Source organism: Arachis hypogaea, chromosome 13 (assembly GCF_003086295.3).
Source record: "Arachis hypogaea cultivar Tifrunner chromosome 13, arahy.Tifrunner.gnm2.J5K5, whole genome shotgun sequence".
NCBI classification, from domain to species: Eukaryota; Viridiplantae; Streptophyta; class Magnoliopsida; order Fabales; family Fabaceae; genus Arachis; species Arachis hypogaea.
In genome coordinates, this window is record NC_092048.1 from 119,449,493 (window position 1) to 119,468,206 (window position 18,714).

General features: G+C 32.1%; 3 protein-coding genes and 1 long non-coding RNA gene across 5 annotated transcripts; 2 read left to right on the plus strand and 2 right to left on the minus strand.

The window, feature by feature from the left end:
- Positions 1-642: 642 nt before the first annotated feature.
- On the minus strand, positions 643-1,878 carry LOC112735302 (uncharacterized). Its single transcript, XM_025784853.1, has 2 exons — positions 1,459-1,878; positions 643-894 (listed from the first exon to the last, which is right to left on the minus strand). Exons 1-2 carry the CDS (start codon positions 1,876-1,878, stop codon positions 643-645), a joined length of 672 nt encoding a protein of 223 aa, XP_025640638.1.
- Positions 1,879-5,343: 3,465 nt separating this feature from the next.
- LOC112732943 (protein BONZAI 1) lies at positions 5,344-10,638 on the plus strand. Of its 2 annotated transcripts, XR_011869923.1 has the most exons (17): positions 5,344-5,909; positions 6,007-6,054; positions 6,454-6,602; positions 6,697-6,745; positions 7,121-7,177; positions 7,529-7,711; positions 7,804-7,938; positions 8,094-8,155; positions 8,249-8,351; positions 8,433-8,547; positions 8,690-8,766; positions 8,852-8,989; positions 9,073-9,237; positions 9,501-9,614; positions 9,718-9,814; positions 9,898-10,177; positions 10,253-10,638. XR_011869923.1 is itself a non-coding variant. In XM_072212389.1 (16 exons), exons 1-16 carry the CDS (start codon positions 5,760-5,762, stop codon positions 9,990-9,992), a joined length of 1,737 nt encoding a protein of 578 aa, XP_072068490.1. In that variant the 5' UTR covers positions 5,344-5,759; the 3' UTR covers positions 9,993-10,638. The 2 variants fall into 2 exon arrangements, 1 of the variants encoding a protein (XP_072068490.1); XM_072212389.1 differs by having other exon boundaries at positions 9,898-10,638.
- On the minus strand, positions 10,093-17,002 carry LOC140177990 (uncharacterized). Its single transcript, XR_011869924.1, has 2 exons — positions 16,766-17,002; positions 10,093-11,312 (listed from the first exon to the last, which is right to left on the minus strand). It is a non-coding gene; the product is annotated as an uncharacterized lncRNA (long non-coding RNA).
- LOC112732946 (ethylene-responsive transcription factor ERF114-like) lies at positions 13,559-15,733 on the plus strand. The gene is made up of 2 exons (XM_025781779.3): positions 13,559-13,848; positions 15,188-15,733. Exons 1-2 carry the CDS (start codon positions 13,800-13,802, stop codon positions 15,661-15,663), a joined length of 525 nt encoding a protein of 174 aa, XP_025637564.1. The 5' UTR covers positions 13,559-13,799; the 3' UTR covers positions 15,664-15,733.
- Positions 17,003-18,714: the final 1,712 nt, after the last annotated feature.

An 18,714-nucleotide genomic window follows, 5' to 3' on the forward strand; every position in this document is an offset into this window, starting at 1 on the left:
CATATATTCCTTCTATATATTCCTTCCATGTATTTTTTTTACCATTTTACCACTCTATTTTATTATTAAATTTGTATTTAACATTGTGTATGGTATGAAATCTCAGTTTTAATTTTATTTTTTTACATGTGATTTTATTTTTATATAGCTTGCTATTATTTTTATAGTTAGAGCAAGTTTTGACCCCAATAAAGGAGGAGAAAGTTCTAATAGGAATAAAAAAATAAAAAATAAAAAATAGCAACAAAATATACATTGACACACATTTCACATTTGTTTTTTTTTTTAAACACAAAACTCAATACAACAAGGTGGAGTAAAAATAACAAGAATAAAAAACTGTTCATAATCTCTATTCCTTTGTCATCTCTGACATTGCCATCAACAACTAAAGGAATCAGCACAAGTCTACTCTCTATAGCTTTTAAACGAATGTTGAACAATATCAGCAACTTCGGATGCCTTATTCTGAAAGGTCCTTTGATTTCTTTCCCACCAGATATTCCAAACAATAGCAAAAAAACCTATCAACCACTTCTTCCTATGATTTTTTCTCATTGTTATTCTTGTCCAACTTTCGAAATGTTCCTTTATCGTATCTACGATAGTCTATGAACGGCCACTATCACAAGCCCAAGCACACTACAGCTGCCACAAAAACTCACAAGCAACAAACAAATGGTATACACTCTCTATGTCCTTACCACATAGCACACACAAATTGTCACTAGATTCAATTACACCAGACCTACTCAGCCTATCTTTAGTATTCACTCTACCAATTAATACAAACCAAGTAAAAACTTCAACTCGAGGTGGAACCAGCCCTTTCCAAATAGCTTTAGTGAAACTATAGCTTGATATATCCTCCGGTAGCCTTTCTTCCTGTAATACCTGTACAAATGAGTTAGTAGTAAACAGTCCATTTTTATCAAATTTTCATACAACTGTATCTTCTCTTCCTCTTATCAATTTGGCCTCTTGTAAAACACTATGTAGTTGGTTTAGTAACTCTAATTCCCATTGATATAGATCTCTTCTCTATTGGAAGTTTTGCACCCACTCTAATCTATCCCAAAATTCACATTCCCGTATAGTGAACCCTTTTTGGTTTGAAACCGAGAAAAGTCTTGGAAAGCAAGACTTTAGAACACCACAATGTAACTAATTATCTTCCCAAAATCTAATCATCCTCCCATCTCCTAATTCCATATACAGACCATTAATCATCTTCTCTTTTACATGTTGCTCCTTTATCTGTATTTGACAAATATCCTTCTAAGGACCACCTCTAGTGGGGAGCATTTGAGTGCATAGTATCCGATTCAGATCCAGGTTATTACACGAGCACACCACTTTTTTCCAAAGTGGACAATCTTCCTTAGAAAACCTCCACCATCATTTAAATAGAAGCGCCATATTCCGAACCACTGCATCACCTATCCCCAAACCTCCTACCTTCTTAGGTGCCTGTACTACTTCCCATTTAACTTGAGCAATCCCAGGTTTACCATCCTCCTTTCCCCAAAGAAATATTCTCTGTAAAGTAATTAACTTTTCTACAACCGCCTTCGGCATCTTATACAAGCTAAGATAATAAACTGGCAAGCTATTGAGAATAGATTTTATAAGAACCAATTTATCAGTTTTATTTAACACCTTCGCTTTCCATAGGCTAAGCTTCTCTTCAACCTTATCAATCACTGGTTTCCATGTTTTCAAAAGCCACGGATTCGCCCCTAGATTGACACCAAGGTACTTCACAGGTAGTACTGCCGCCTTGCACCCCAAAACGCTGCACATCCGTTGTACCCAGTCTGGCTCACAATTAACCGGGATCAAGCTAGACTTCTCAAAGTTGATACTTAACCCAGACATCAATTTAAAGCATCGGAGGAGCCTCCTATAGTTTTGCATAGTTTCTTAAACTTGTTTTACTTTCCAGAGTTGTTATAAATCGATATTGATGCGTAAAATATATTTTTGTGATTTTGTAAGTCTTATGAATTAATTTGAGTTGCTTTGGATGAATGAGATTATTAGTTCAATTGATTGATTGATCGATTGAGAAAGTTGAAACTTTTGATTGGCTAACTGATGTTGTTAAAGTGGTGAGTTATTGGAAGAAATTTAATATTGGCATTTAGCTTAATTTTGGAAACGATTTGATTTTAGAAAAGATTTAATATTGAAATTTGGATTTGATACTGAACCTGATTTGATATCAGAATTTGATTTTAAAATAAATTTGGAAAGAACTTGATATTTGAAAACGGTTTGTTTATTGAGAATGATTTGCTATTTTGAAAATGATTCGAAAGGGGTTTAAGGAATGGTTTGGTTTGAAACTGTTTGAGAAGATCGAGAATTCTTAATTATTGATTGATGTTGTTGATTGAAGTTGGTTTAAATTGTGATTTATAGGATTGGTTGATTGAATTTTGGATTTTGTAATTTCCTTGGGTTGAATGTTGTTGTTGTGATAATGGTAATTGGAAGTGTTTTGAATGATTAACAGGAATTTTGTTTGGTTTGGTTGGGACCCGAAAAGGGTGGCAGAATCCGAGTTTTAGAGTAGATGCTGCCGAAATTTTATAAAATTGGAAGTTTCATTTGGAGTAATTATTTGAAAAGATCTATTTTTTAAACATTATATGTTTTAAGATTGATTTCTTTATCAAAGAAAGAATTATATTTTGAATTGGGATTGTTAGTGAACGGTATGGAAAGAAGGATGATGAGGATTTTCTTTGAAATATGATTTTGAATGAATTTAGAAATGAGATATGGATTGATGAATGATGATGATGTTGAGAATGACTTAGACATTGATGAATATTGAGTGGATTATTCATATGGCTTATGAATTTGAATTATCTGAGACACGAGTTTCCTTGGGTAGACGCAGTGGCTTGCCACCACTTGCTCCAGGTTGAAACTCGATACTCTATTGACCCTACGACGTAAGGGTGACCGGGCACTTATAAATTCCCGGGAATGGTATCCCCATTGAGCGATTTGAGTATATATATATATATATATATATATATATATATATATATATATATATAGAGAGAGAGAGAGAGAGAGAGAGAGAGCTATGCATAGACTCATGGGGATGCGCGTCGGGGGACAGTCTAAGGTTTTCAGACTTGTCGGGTTGGCTGGATAACCGACAGATGAGCTCATTAACCATAGGACAGGCATGCATCATATGCATTTGTATGCTTTTCTTGGGTTTGTATTTGTTTTGGTTTGCCTAATTGTTAAACTGTTCTTAACTGCTACCTGAACTATTTGCTGTAACTGCTACCTAAACATGTGCTTTCCTTGTATGTTTTATCTGTGTTTGTCCTAGTGTGCTACTTTTGAGAATGAGCTTTGGTGCTGAATTGATGATTGTGTTGATTGATTGCGTGGTTGGTTTCTGATTAAGATTTTCTTATAAGAAAGAAAGGTTTTGGATTTCTGAAAGATTAAATATTGTTTCTTTAAAAAAGGTTTTGAATGATTAGTTATTGGTTTTTAAAAGATTCATAAGGCTATGATAATCACTAAGCTTGAAAACAGTTTTCTTATTAAATATCTTCTTATGACAATTCTAAAACTCCGTGGTGAGATCGTGTGGTTAGGTTCTCACCCCCTACAGCTTTACCTTTTCAGGAATCGGATGAAAGAGCATTATGAAGAGTTATACTGAATTTTGGTTTATGTGATATTGTATTAACTAGATAATTTTTCTTCCCTCGTCTTTGTTATTACAATTTTGTAAGAGGGATAGGAGTTGTATGTTTTATATATATATATATTATGTTATAAGCCGTTATGTAAGAAGTCTTGTATATGAATCTATGTCTGTTTGTTTCTTTTTAAGATAAAGTATTTATTTCCGGTTTTCAATGAAGTCAGCGATATGATGTCGAGTCAAAGACTACTATTTTAATATTAAGTATATGAAGTTAGTCGTAATATTTCTTGCTATCAGAGTGGCACAGCCAGAAGCGTGATATTCTGGTAGTGAGAGTGTTACACCAATCAGCCCATTCCTCTTTTGACCTCCTTTTGTTTGGCCTAAAGTCATACTACTCACTCTTATATTCTTGTGACGTAACACATTGGACCAAGAATCCGCCCTTACACTCATATCATCATTATTGCTATTTAACATTTATTGATTTACATTACTCCTATTATTATTATACCATGATATCGTACTATCTGAAACCGCATCATCATTTAAATTTAAAGATTCCACCAAATCAGTTCCTCTTTTAACTTCCTTCAATGTACAATTTTTCTTTCCCAAATTTAAAATCTCTTCTCCCCATTCATTTAAATTTTCCTCTAAAATTACCATTGTACCCTTTGTTTCATCTTCCTTGTACGTCTTCAGCACCACTTCTACCGCCGTGTCTGACTTTTTCAACAGTGGCTTCCACACTAACATTAAATTCTTTCTAATTACATTATCCAACACATCTAAACAGCCCTCTAAATCTCGGCTACATCCTTCTCCATATCCCATCATCATGAAACACTCTGATTCATATGCTTCCCTACCAATTTCTTTAACGAAAACTGCAAAGTCACTTTCACATTTGTTTTTTATTTTCACCTGCCATATCATAATAAACACTAACTACACAATAATTTCTTTGGCATTACCATCAAGATTATTGTGAACGAAAACTGCAAAGTCATTTTCACATTTGTTTTTTATTTTCACCTACTATATCATAATAAACACTAACTACACAATAATTTCTTTGGCATTGCCATCAAGATTATTGTGAATTAGAATTTTATTACTATTCACCGCATACAAGAATACTGTTATGGGTGAAGGTGAAGTAGAAGAACTAGTCTCTAATGATATTACGTGGGGAAGAATCGAATGCTAAAAGCACTAGAAAAATGGAACTAATAAGAGAATAAATAAAGAATCAATTGCCTAATGGATTGTAATCTTAGTGATTAGGTTATGTAAAATTAATATTCAATATTGAAAAGTATTTGTTATCATCGTTATTTTAATATTCATTTTTTTTATGTAAAAAAAATTATATTTTTTGAGTTATTTATCCAAACGTTATAACTTTAAAATAAATACTTCTATAATTAAAAATTCAAACAATAAATAACTTATTTATAAACTGTTATTAATAAAAGCGGTTATATTTTAAACTTTTTTTTCAAAACTAACTTATTTAACATTTTATTTCAAAAGCTCTTTAAAATAAGTCCATTACTTTTATTTCAACATTTTTTTAACTTTTTTTTCTAGGTATTATAATATCAAACGCCGGCTATATATTCTATATTTCATTTAATTAAGCTCCATCTGAATGTTACATATTTAGTTGCACGGACAACTCTCTAGATCTTCATCATCTTTCAAAAGAGCAAAGAGAGCGACAAAAAGATAGGAATCAGTGGAAATGAAAATATGAAGTCTTTTACTAATAATTTGAAGTCTTCGCTTGTGAAAATTCTTATTCTTTTCCAAGGAAGGTAAAACAGACATAAATAACGAAACCGCGTTTTGGTACCCCCACAGCTTTATAGTTTATATAATGTAAAGTCCAAAGCGAGCACTGCCACTGAGGAGTGAGGAAGGGTTCTGGAAATAACGGAGGAAGAAGCTAACAAAGTTCATAGATATTTATTTGATTGGCAACTAACAAAGTAGATAAACAAGGAACAGCAACAGGATTAGGATTATTCCATTCATTCATTGTTCAATTCAATTTCAGTCTCCGATGGGTAACTGCTTCTCCGACGTCCCCGGTGGCCGCGCTGCCATCGGGGGAACTGCCCGAGGCCTCCTCAACGCCATCGACGCTCCCAACGACGCTGTCGACAACTTCCTCAGGTCCCGCGGCTACCACGGCCTCTTCTCTCAGATCGAGGTTCCTCCCTCTCTTTCCCTTCTTTACCTTCCACCACTCCTACTCTTACCTAACTAACTTCTCTTATGGTAACGTTTTTTTGTCGTTTTGCGGGCAGCTGTCGTTTTCTGCTTCTGGCTTGCGTGATCGAGATTTTCTCTCTAAGGTTCGTCGTTTCGAGCATCCATCGTCGTTTATATCTTTGTTCTGTTATTTCTTTCAGCTTCAGTTTCATGTAGTTCAGTTGATGAATGTCAATTTCAGTGTTGCAAGACCAGAATTATCTCTTGTTTTCTGTAACGAGCTCGTGATTTTTTGTTTTTTAAAAGCAAAACAAACAAACAAACCACGAAATTATTGCAAATCCATAATTCATTTTAGGCAATTGTGCAGGACTATTTGATTATGGTGACGTTGCATTGAAACTATATATATTTTATAATGAAAATGAGGCCAGGCTATTGTTATTTCATTCTGGTTTTGGATTGTTATCGTTTCCTGCAAAATTGTTGTGATGGTAAATACGGTCACCATTGATTGTTTGTGTGGCTGTTATTTGCTGTAGAGTGATCCAATGATGGTTCTTTATACAAGAGGGAAACATGGAGCACTTGAGGAAATCGGCCGTACTGAAGTAGTTCTGAATTCTTTGGATCCTAAGTGGATTACTAAACACTTAATCATGTATCATTTCGAGGTTGTTCAGTTTTTAGTGTAAGTTAAATGCTTATATTTATACTTCTAACAAGGCACACTAGCGTTTTGTTTTTTCACTAGGAATCATTCCGTAAAATATTTTTTATCACAGGTTTCGAGTGTACGACGTTGATACTCAGTTTCACAATTTGGATGTGAAGGTATAGTGTCTACCTTGGAGACTCTTGACGTCACCCTTTTTCCTTTAACTTTAAGTTCAAGTGGCTATTTAATAAAGATAATTTCACATGTTATATTCTAAAGTGTAACCCTTTCTTAATAGGATTGTGAATTTTACTGTTTTGTGACTTCTTTATGATTCTATGTATACAACTGAACCTGCTTAAGTTTTTTCTTTATTGGTTGACATTCTACACAATCTCTTCATAAGGTTGTGAAACAATATATTCTAGTTAGTTCCAAAACTATACTTTAATTTGCTATGTGGAACTTTTTACTTTCTCTTTCATTAGATGTAATAACAAGTTGATAAAGCATAAAAGTCCATATTTGTAAGTTTTGATTGACTTATGCAGATGCTTAAGCTAGAAGAGCAACAATTTCTAGGTGAGGCAACTTGTGCATTATCGGAGGTAATGTGGAAATCTTTCAGGCTATTGTGGCTGTTCAAGTTTTTGTGGTCTGATATCTGACAAGTAAATAAAAATTTCATTATAGTCTCAGTTAAGCTGTATCTTCATGGCTTCTCACTATCTCACATTTATTACTTTTTTCCAATATATGCTGTTTGAAAGTGCTTACCATCTCAGTCTGAGTTAATAGCTTACTAGGTAACTGCCAAGCATATTGGAAGTTTTTCAGAAAAGACAAGCATTTCATAATGCATACTCAAATTATGATGCACTAGCACCTTATTCATTTCTGAAAATAAATTATCTTCCCAAGAACTCTTCCCATCAACAGTGACAGTATGGCATCTGCAGATAATTATAAAGTCTGATCGATCATTGGCATTAGAGCTACGTAGAGAAGATCCTATCAGATCTATGCATTCCCAAAATTGCGGGAAGCTCTTGGTGCATGCAGAGGAATGTGTTGGCTCAAAGACTACAGTAGAGTTGATATTTAGGTGCTCAGATTTGGAAAATAGGGATCTCTTCTCAAAAGTGTATGTCTTAGTTTTTCCTTTTCTTGCTAGGTGTTATATGGAAAGCCAGTTATTGTATAAAATAAGACATGGTTTTGTTTTGTCTTGTAGGATCCTTTTTTGATAATATCAAAACTTGTGGAAGGTGGTACCCATATTCCAATTTGTAAAACAGAAGTTATAAAGAATGATCTCAGCCCACAGTGGAAGCCAGTGTTCTTAAACATTCAACAAGTAGGAGGCAAGGTACAAGGATCACCGTCTTAATTTATTCTTTCCGTAAAACTATAAAAGTATGGAAATATGGCCATGTTTTATGAGATTATATATGGAATAATATGCTGAACTTCATGATTTAGACACAGTGGAAGCTCTCATTTTTTCGTTTTTATTATATACAGGACAATCCTTTGATACTAGAGTGTTATAACTTCAATACCAATGGCAAACATGATTTGATAGGGTAATTGGCGGTTACTTTTTAATTTCCTTCGTCTGTTTGTTCCTTTGCCTATCAATATACTTTCTAGGCTGAAATGCTTCTTTGGTTTATCAGAAAAGTGCAAAAGTCTTTGGCAGAGTTGGAGAAGCTTCATGCTAGTGGTCAAGGAGAAACTTTATTTTTGCCTACTGGCGGTGGTCATAATTCTCATAACAAGGTTTTATTATAAAGTTTATTTGTGTCATGAATCCTTCTTTCTTTCTCTAAAAAGTGTAAAACATATTTTTCTATAATACAGGTATTAAAGAGCCGGGTATATCTGGACAAATTTTCTGAAAGTGTCCAATATAGTTTCCTTGATTACTTGTCTGCGGGTTTTGAATTGAACTTCATGGTGGCCATTGATTTTACAGGTACAGCTCATATCCTCAAATGAAGTGTACCTTATTATTTTCTAGATTTCTGTAGTTGTCAACATGAGGGGCCTTAGATATACCTGGATGACAAAGGTTTATGCATTCTTAATCAAATATAACTAACCTCCTGGTTTATCAGCTTCAAATGGGAATCCACGCCTTCCAGATTCTTTGCATTATATTGATCCTTCAGGACGGCCAAATGCATACCAGAAGGTGAGAACTGAGAAGTGATCTTTAGTTTGAATCATTTGTTTTTCCAGCGATCCTTGTCTTGAACTTGTCCCAACTTTATTTCTAGGCAATTGTTGAGGTTGGAGAGGTGCTACAGTTTTATGATTCAGACAAACGATTTCCTACATGGGGATTTGGTGCCCGACCAATTGATGGTCCTGTTTCCCATTGTTTTAACCTGAATGGAAGCAGTCACTATTGTGAGGTAGATATGCTACACCTGTTCTTGCTTTTGTTTTCACTTATCATAAAATAGTTCATCAGTGATTGAAGTTGTGTGTTTAACAGGTGGAAGGGATCCAAGGAATTATGATGGCATACACAAGTGCCCTGCTTAATGTTTCTCTTGCAGGACCAACTCTTTTTGGACCTGTCATAAGCAATGCTGCACTTATTGCCAGCCAATCTGTAGCAACTGGTGCAAGAAAGTATTTTGTTTTGTTAATAATCACAGTAAGAAATAAGAATTAGAACTTTTTTATTTCTCTCTAGAACTATGTAGCTGCAATTTACTCCTCCTGTAGTCTTTTTTCTTCCATGTCTCTTTCCGACATGCGCCGTGATTCAGCCATATAATCATAGCAGAGCTAATCACTCTATATCTGTGTTGCATATGAGAAAAAAAATTTCTTTGTCGTGACTTCTAAGCCTGTGATGATTTTTTGCATCATCTTGCTTTTCCACCGCTGATGCTGACATTTAATTGACATCACTAGGATGGAGTGGTGACAGATCTCCAAGAAACAAAAGATGCCCTTGTTAAAGCCTCTGACCTACCATTATCAATCCTTATCGTTGGAGTTGGAGGAGCTGATTTCAAAGAAATGGAGGTATGAAAACATGGCGGCTTTTTATACATAACTGTTCCTCATGGGAACTGTGTGATCAGTATACCACAACTGGTTTTTTTAGTTTTGCTACTCCTTTGAATAGATTTTAGATGCTGACAAGGGAGAGAGACTCGAAAGTTCATTCGGACGTGTTGCTTCACGTGATATAGTCCAGTTTGTTCCATTTCGAGATGTTCAAAGTAGGTATCAGTTTGCATATTATGATGTAACTCCATCCTATTGCCTTCTAACTCACAAAGTCTTTGCAATCTTCCCATTGCAGGTGGAGAAATTTCAGTAGTTCAAGCACTTCTAGCAGAATTACCTACTCAATTTTTATCGTACATGAGAAACAGGAATATCCAACCTACTCTCTAAAGAGGAACCATTTTCAAACTACATAGTAAAACGTTCTATCCATTGATCGTTGTGCCATTTCAAGGCCCTCACAGTATATTAAATTGAAATTTGGCTAAAGGGTGCAAACTCGCGCTTTGTGCTGAATGCTCATTTAATTGAAGGTCAAGAAGGGTTCGCTAGCCAACTGCATTTATCTAAGATTGGTATCTGTCTGAGCGAGCTTTATGGGTAGGATTTCCTTTCCTTCTTGTACTCATGCTTTGTGGGTTTTGTGGCAGGTTCATCAGAACTACAAATTGGAGGGGAAAATTTTAGTCGTTCAGTGAACGTTGAGATCCAATAAGTGAAAACATTTGTGAATTGATACTTTGATGCAAGTTAGATCATTTGTGGATGTCTTTAGATGGAAATTGATTATATCCATGAAGTTAGTAAAGGTTACTAGTTTTTTTTATCATCAATTCATCTCTGAAAAGTAAAAACTACACCTTGTAGATATGTTGGAAGACGAAGAAAACCTGTTTTGTGTTGGTTTCTTGCGTCTGTCCGTTTTTTAGTTTTACTTTTACTGTAATTAGAGTCCTTTAAACCTAAATTTTGTTGGTACATGTTTTCGATGCCAAGCTGATTCATTTTTTAAAAAAAAAATGTAGCCATTATGAAATTATCGAATGGTGATTTTGTTTACATATCCAAAAGGGACAGCGTTGCTCAAAGAATCAAAGGTGGAATGGGTTTCCACCCGGAGAAATTTTGATTCAACTTTTTAAAGCAAAAAAGTTAGTTACTTCTCCACGTGATTGAGTTCTACCTTGGTTGAAACAAACAAGCTCCTCATCACTCATCAGTATGGATTCAAGTATACTGTGTACAACTATAGTCAAAAGTCAAACATAGAGCTTAGCTCAGAGAGGTCAACATCCTCATCTGCCCCTCAAAAGAAAATAAATATGGGGTGGTTTTTTTTTTGAAACAAAGGAAGACACATTAAAGTGGAGCATATAAATTAAAGAAGAAGACACATAACGAGATACCAACAAATAAACCAACCCCTAGCATTCCTAGTCCTATCATCAGCCTCCCCCAGGATCACCTCCATTCCATTCTGTGTAACTCATCACCATTCTTGTGTGAATGACCTTTAGATTTGCTCTTGCAGTCTTAAAGATTCGTGCATTCCGTTCCAACCAGATGTTTCAAATCACTGCAAAGAACACTCATCCACATCTTCTACCCTTGTTGTCTATTATGCATGCCATGCCAACTCTCGAACAATTCTTTAACGGTTCCAGGAATCACCCACTCTCTTCCTAGTAACCTCAACCACTTGCACCACACCTGCCATGTTATCTCGCACCTAAGGAATAAATACTCTAACAGATTCTAATTCCTTGGTACACAGTACACACATATGGGGTGGTATAATAGTTTAAACTTTAAATACACCTTATTTAGTTATCCCGTGTTTCTTTGCGCAAAGATCGTTTAACTTCTAACACTAATTAAAAAATGCAAAGAATCGGGTTTCGGACCAATTAAACATACGATTACTGCGTCAAGAACTAACTGTTAAAAAATACTAAGTAAAGGGGAGGCCCAATGAATTATTTATATCTAGCAACTGAGGATTGGGATTGGGAACGTAACTCAGTATGGATTGTCACTTTTTCTCCGCTTCCAGGTTATACCGATTTCCGAAAATAAAATTGTTTTAGGCCAAAATAAAATAAAATAAAATGCTAAGAATTTATTATTTTTTATTATAATTTAGTTATTAATTCAATTTCTTTAATTTAATAATCCAACAACATATTTTATTAAGTTTATTCCATACTTTTAAACATTGACAATTAACTGATAATCAAAAATAATAAATTATGATGATCCTTTAATATTCATCTAAAATAAAATTGTTTAGTAATTTAGGTTATAATTCTTTATTTGCTTAATTTTTATATCCAAAGAGTTAATTAGAAAAAGAATCTTCTAACTAGTTATACTATCTATCAAAATACCTGAATATCTGCTGAGAGAATAGTCACTAAATTTGACTATAAATATTTAGTCATAGACCATGAACTTAAATAACAAACCAAATATTACAATGGACCATTCTTTTCATGCAAAATAATTCTAAAACTTGAATTTAAGACCTCTTCATTAGAATCTAAGATAATTATTATTTTGACTAACATTATATTAGAAAATTAAAGTAGATGACAATATACATGTTATCTATAAAGATAATCATGACCGTATCCTTAATATAAGTAGTATGAGAATTAGAGTTTGATAACTACGAATTTGTTTGAATAATTTAGTTATGTATTTGTTTTCACATATTCCAAACAAAAAGGTTTATTGTAATTTTATTTCAAAGTAATACTATGTGTGGACGTGGGAACGGAGGGAAAAAGTAATTATTCTTAATATTTTTAAGATAATTTTCCTTTTCCTTTTTTTTCCGACTTTGTTTAGATGATTTCAATAAACAAGGGAGTAAAGCAGAGGAATGTCCTCCTCGGTTGGGAGGAGACATGAATTTTTAATAATAAAAAGAATTTAATTTTGATTTAATTATAAAGTAATTTTACGTATGTATCTAATATTAATAAAAATAATTATTTTTTATATTTATCGTGTGAATGAGTATCCAAAAAAACGAATATAACTACACAATTATATAAAATGCTATTGCATCAAAATTAAATTCTAATAAAAAAATCTTAAAAATACACACACATATATATGGTAATATATATAGAACACAAAAGGGTTATATCTCATAATTTTGAGTTTTTTATACTGCTAAATTTAAGATATTTTTGTCATAAAAATTATTTTATTAGATTATAAAATCAACTATACTAGGTATATATTAAAATTAACTACTAAAATCAATTATTAATATATAATACATATTAAAATATAAAATATATATTAAAAATAAATTAAATACCACATATAAATACATAATAACTAATTTTAATAATTGTCAACGAATTATAATTCAAATAACATAGTCTCTTTATATTCATCTAAAAAATACAAATTTAAACCTACCTATCTTTTAAAAAAAAACTAATTTTAATAGTTGATTTTAACGTTCAAACACTACTTTTGTCATTAAAATATGAAGGCATGCGACATGCGTAAAGTGATATCATCATATCCAAAATTCTTGCATTGCCGCTCTTTTAAAAAAGCGTATATATAGATAGATTGGTAAATAATTTACTCAAGAAATGAGTATATTTTGTACGAATTTAAAATTGAAACTGATATTTTAGTTAAAAGAAATAACAAAAGAACTAGGAACAAGAGGACTTTCTAGGGCCCTTTATTCTTTTCTACTTCACTCCATAAAAGTCATAGAAGCAAAACCCTAATTTCTTCTTCTCCTCGATCTCCAACATATGGCATCCACATAGTAGTGTTGTTAGATTGAATAGTCATCTCTTATCTCTGAATAATTATCTAACTCACCTCATGATGATTTATCAACAACGATGGAATGGCATGTACGCGTAAAACACAGATAGAATCTTCCATCATTACAGAACGCAGAAGTTAACAAGCTAAGCTTCACCGCGTTTTCACGTAACTAAGCTCAGTTTCATTCTAAAAGTGGATCGAAAACATGGAAAGAGGCCATTTCCCCTTGAAGAAAAAGAAGAAGAAGAGAAAGAGGAGAAGGAGCACGTGTTCCCGATTTACTCTGAACGTTCCCAGCAAGACACGTCGGCGGTGGTATCAGCTCTTGTTCAAGTCATTGGTGGCAATCCACCGCATCATCATCAACAAATCTCTCACTCCTCCACTTCTATGGACAACAATCAACAATCTCAACCACCATCTATAATGCAAGATCAAGGTATAATGATTTAATTTCAGCACTTAGGGTTTATTATTTAGTTTTAGGTCTTCATTTCTTCTCCCTTGTGTTCGCGTTATTCTTTAACTTCGCTTCTCTCTGATCTTGTTGGGTCAAACCTGAAATTGATTTATACTAAGTAATGCGGTCTTTTAGAGAACTTCTAAATCTCTCTATCAAAATCGATTTTGATTTATAAAGAAGATTATCATCCTCTAAGAAATTTATATGTGGTGTGACCTTCACAACATAAGTGGGTCTTTAATTAGGTTTTACCTTGTTTAAATAATAATAGGTTGGTTTGTTTTCAAGGTCTTATGTCTTTCACTTTATATATACACCAAATTTCTCTCTTCCTTTTAGCTAGACCTTTCATTTTGGAGACGAAAAAATAGAAGAAAAAAAAAGTATGGGAAAGAAAGCCTCTCCTTTTCTTATATCTATCTCCTAGTGATGTTAATTATTACTTAAATGTTTCCAACCCCATATATATTCTACGGAAATGTTTGGTAACCAAAGCTAAAAACAGCCATAATTTACCTTATTTAGCATTCATTAATTGTTGCGACAATTAATTAATGTTAAATAAGGTAAATTCTGACTGTTTTTTTTTGTCTATCTAGTATTACTTTTTTTAAAAAAAAGTAGTGTAATATTTGTCTTTTTTTTAAAGAGGAAAAGAATGTTTAATTTGACTTATATATCTGAATCATTGTATGATTTCTACATACACCGTACTTATTAATTATTTATTGGGGACAAAAGAGAGTGTAAAAAGAAAGGAGTTGGGGTCTTGGGGAGGTGAGATCGGCTTGAAGTTTTTATTTTTTTTTTCTTTCATTACTAATAGTGGTAGGTGTAGAAGAGATTATGATGGTGTAGACACAAAGGAGCTGTATATTGAGTTCGTCTGTGTCGCATCAAAATATATATTACATTTGAAGAGTACTAGGAGTCACTAGAATTTGTGATGTGTAGTCATTAATTAGCCATCATTAATATTTTTAATGGCGTTAGATGATATTTAATGGTGTAGGATTACTCATTATTCTTTTGATGGTTAAGTGTTGAATTTCAACTAGACTTTCTCATTGCATTTTTTTAAGAAAAAGTTTATATTGCTTCTTTTGTACTCAAAACAAAGGATAAATCCTCAAAAATGTTTTTGAATTATTAAATAGTTTATTAATTGATCATTTTAAATTAAATGCATAAATAATTTGCTAAGTATAAATATCATTTATTAATTGATAATTTAGAGATTTTTTGATAGTTTATTCCAAAAAAGAAAGAAGATCAAACTTCCTCTTGGCTCTTAATAATATGTATGTGTATATAGCAGTGGTAAGAAGACACTACAAAGGGGTTAGGCACCGGCCATGGGGGAAATGGGCCGCGGAGATTCGAGATCCGAAGAAGGCAGCAAGGGTTTGGCTTGGAACTTTCCAAACTGCCGAGGAAGCTGCACTTGCTTATGACGAAGCCGCTCTTAGATTCAAAGGAAGCAAAGCTAAGCTCAACTTTCCAGAAAGGGTTCATCTCACTCGTGAATTCGGTTACCTCACTAACCGTCCTCCACAACCGGAAATTGGCAATAACAATGGTCAACAAGTACCTAGTACTACTACCACAATTTCTAATGCTTCAGCTTCACAATTTTCTGGCAGTAACAACAACAATTTCAATTATGCTTTGCCTCATTTGTATGGGAACCATAAAAATATGTTTGTTTCTTCCTCTTCGTCTTCATCTTCATCTTCTGGATTTTCTATGCAATTTGGAGGTTCTTCTTCTAAGTCTCCTCCTAGGAATTAATTGGACAGTGATGACTTGGATGGTACGCCCAAGGTTTTCTGTCTTTATCGTTAATTTTTATCGTCAACTATATATGCATTCATTTCTTATTTCTTAAGATTTTCATTATATATAGTATTTATATATGGGGCACACTATATGATGAAATGTTTGTTTGAAGAGCCGTTTAACCCATTCCTACAAAAAGGAGTCAGGATGAAGCATGCCACTAAATGATATGGTTTAATAATTAAAATTTTTAACAAGATGTGTATTTGATCTAAATTCAAGTAATGATCTCTACTAGAGATTTGTTATATATTTTCAGAAGTGCTATAAATATATTAAAATTGTTATCATATATTTGTATATAAATATACGTGTTATTTAATTTATTTTTAATTTATATTTTATAATTTAGTATATATTTTATATTAATAATTAATTTTAGTGTATATCTAATTTTATTCATATATTTTTTTATTTTATATTTATACATCAAGTTACCAATTTTTTTTTTAAATTAAATTGAATGTAAAACTCATAGAAAATAAATTTATTTTCACATCTTACTTAAAAATAAAACAATTTTTGTTGATTCAATATAAAAAAATGAATGAGTATATGACATTTTATATAATTCTCTAACAACTAAAATATAAACATATATATTAAATATTTTAATCAAATATGCTACATTATATAATAATTTTTAAGTATCATTTTTACACCAACAAAATTGAGTGTAGTGGCAATTTTATTATATTCAACCCTACGTTTTCTCCTAACCTAAGTCCATCTTTCACCATTATTCCCCATGCAACTCTTCATGATTACATGTAAAGAAACTCTAGTGTGCCAAATTTCCATCATCAAAACCAATATATAAATATATACTAACTTGCGGGGGGTAGAAATATTTGGAAAAGTCTAGGGAGCCAGCAACTTTGTTAAATTTTGGCCAACATGTAACTTGCAAAGAAAAATGAGCCATTGGATAAAATCTCACACTCATCTCACACCATTAAAATCATCATTGATAGCTATTTGATGGCTACAAATCACAAAGTTACTGCCCCTAGCATTCCTTGAAATATTTTATGAGAGAAAGAATCGAGAGTACCTTATAAAAGCTTGCTTCAAGTCCCAAAGTTTGGAAGCTGACTAAGAAAAAGAACTGGAAAGAGCCGATGACGAGTATAGTTAATCGGCCATGAAAGTGGATGAAAACAAGTAAAGGTAATTAAGGAGAATATATTATAGCTTCTACATTGGTGTCTTAAAAGCACCAAACAACATATATGTTATTACAATTACACGGCAATAATATAATAAGGGTGCATGTATGTATGAAGCTGGTGGTTTGAACACAAGCGATAATTCTGACCCCCGAAACCGCGTCTTAATAATTTTTTGCTTTCCTTTCATTATTGATCTCATCATCCAACAATCTAGAAAAAGATGCATGCATGCGACTGTGGCAAACTTTGGATATTTTAAGAAGAAAAGTTGAACGGCAATGGAAAAAATCGAGTTATTGATTATTTATCGAAATAATAACTTTTTTTAAAAAAATACTTTTATCTATTTCATTGCATCTGATTAATACACCAGGCAGAACTCTATTTAACTATTTTACCTGAAAATAAAAATCATAATTAATTAGTGAATTAGTTTGTAGTTAGCGGGGGAATCGGATTGACTATATCTAAAATTTTAATGCGATTCGCATAAATATAAAAATATTTTTAAAAATTTATTATTATTAAAAAATGTCGATAAATTTTTTTATTTTAAAAATATTATTAAATATATTTTTTAAATAATAAAAATAATATAATATAATATAATATATATGATAAATAAAATAAAAAAAATATTTATTTATTTTTACAGATTTACGAATATACGAATACTTATATGAAATTCGTAATTCTATTAGTGTATATATGAGGTCGGATCCAACAACCTTATAAATCGGATTAATATTTATAATTTTTAGATCGAATTTGTATAAACATTGTAGATATGTGAATGTGACCTCTAGACATTATGTGCGTCAGCGTGCAATATCGGCGTGTGGGTTAAATTTTGATCACTTCCGTGCGCATTTGATTAATTTGTGACTAACGTAATCTGTCCAAACTCGAAACGTTATATAGCACCCAGGTTGTAGAGAAAAGGTTAGTTGACTAAACAAACTTCGAATGAATGCAGTTTTATTTATTTGGTTGTAATTTATTTGAATAATATAATCTCGTTATGGAATATGGATGGAGTCTCCTGTCCCTGTATGTTTGAGTGTTTGACTGTGGAATGAGTCGTTTCTGCATGTGTCCGTATCATACTGAGAGCGAGAATGTGGATGTTCATTCAAGTCAACGCGTCAAATTTAGAACCCAGACTCTGACCATTGACCAGTGACCCCATTAACAATGAATTGGCAAATTAAAGAGGCCACAATAATATAGTTACAGTAAAAAAATTTTCTTTTTCAAAATTAATTTTTAAAAGAGATTTTTTTTTTAAAATATAGAACTTATATTTGATAATCTAAATTTAAAATAATTTTTAATAAATATAAACAATAATAATTATATCTGATAAAATAATTTTAAAATTTAAAATAATTATAATAAATATAAATAGAAAAAACTAATCATAAACGAATAAAATTTGGTATTAATAATTTATTTAAGGATAAATCTAAACATTGATTACTATATAAAATGATATTAAATTTTTTAATTTTAAGAAGTACAAACTAATTTTTTATGTATTTTCACAAGTAACTTTAATTTTTTTTTTAAAACTACAACCATAAATATATTATTTTTAAGGTATATTTATTCAAAAGATATCGGTATCGGTCTTTCCAAAAAATCTTTACTAAATCAGACTTAAAAATGGTGATGCGTGTCATTTAAAGGACAAGTTACAAACAGCTAGTTTATACGAAGAGATACGCAAAAAAAAGCGTTATTTAAAGCCATTTAAATTGAATTATTTATAGGTGAAAACTTACATATAAAGTTGTTAGTTTAAACTATTAAATGATAGTTTAATCAAATA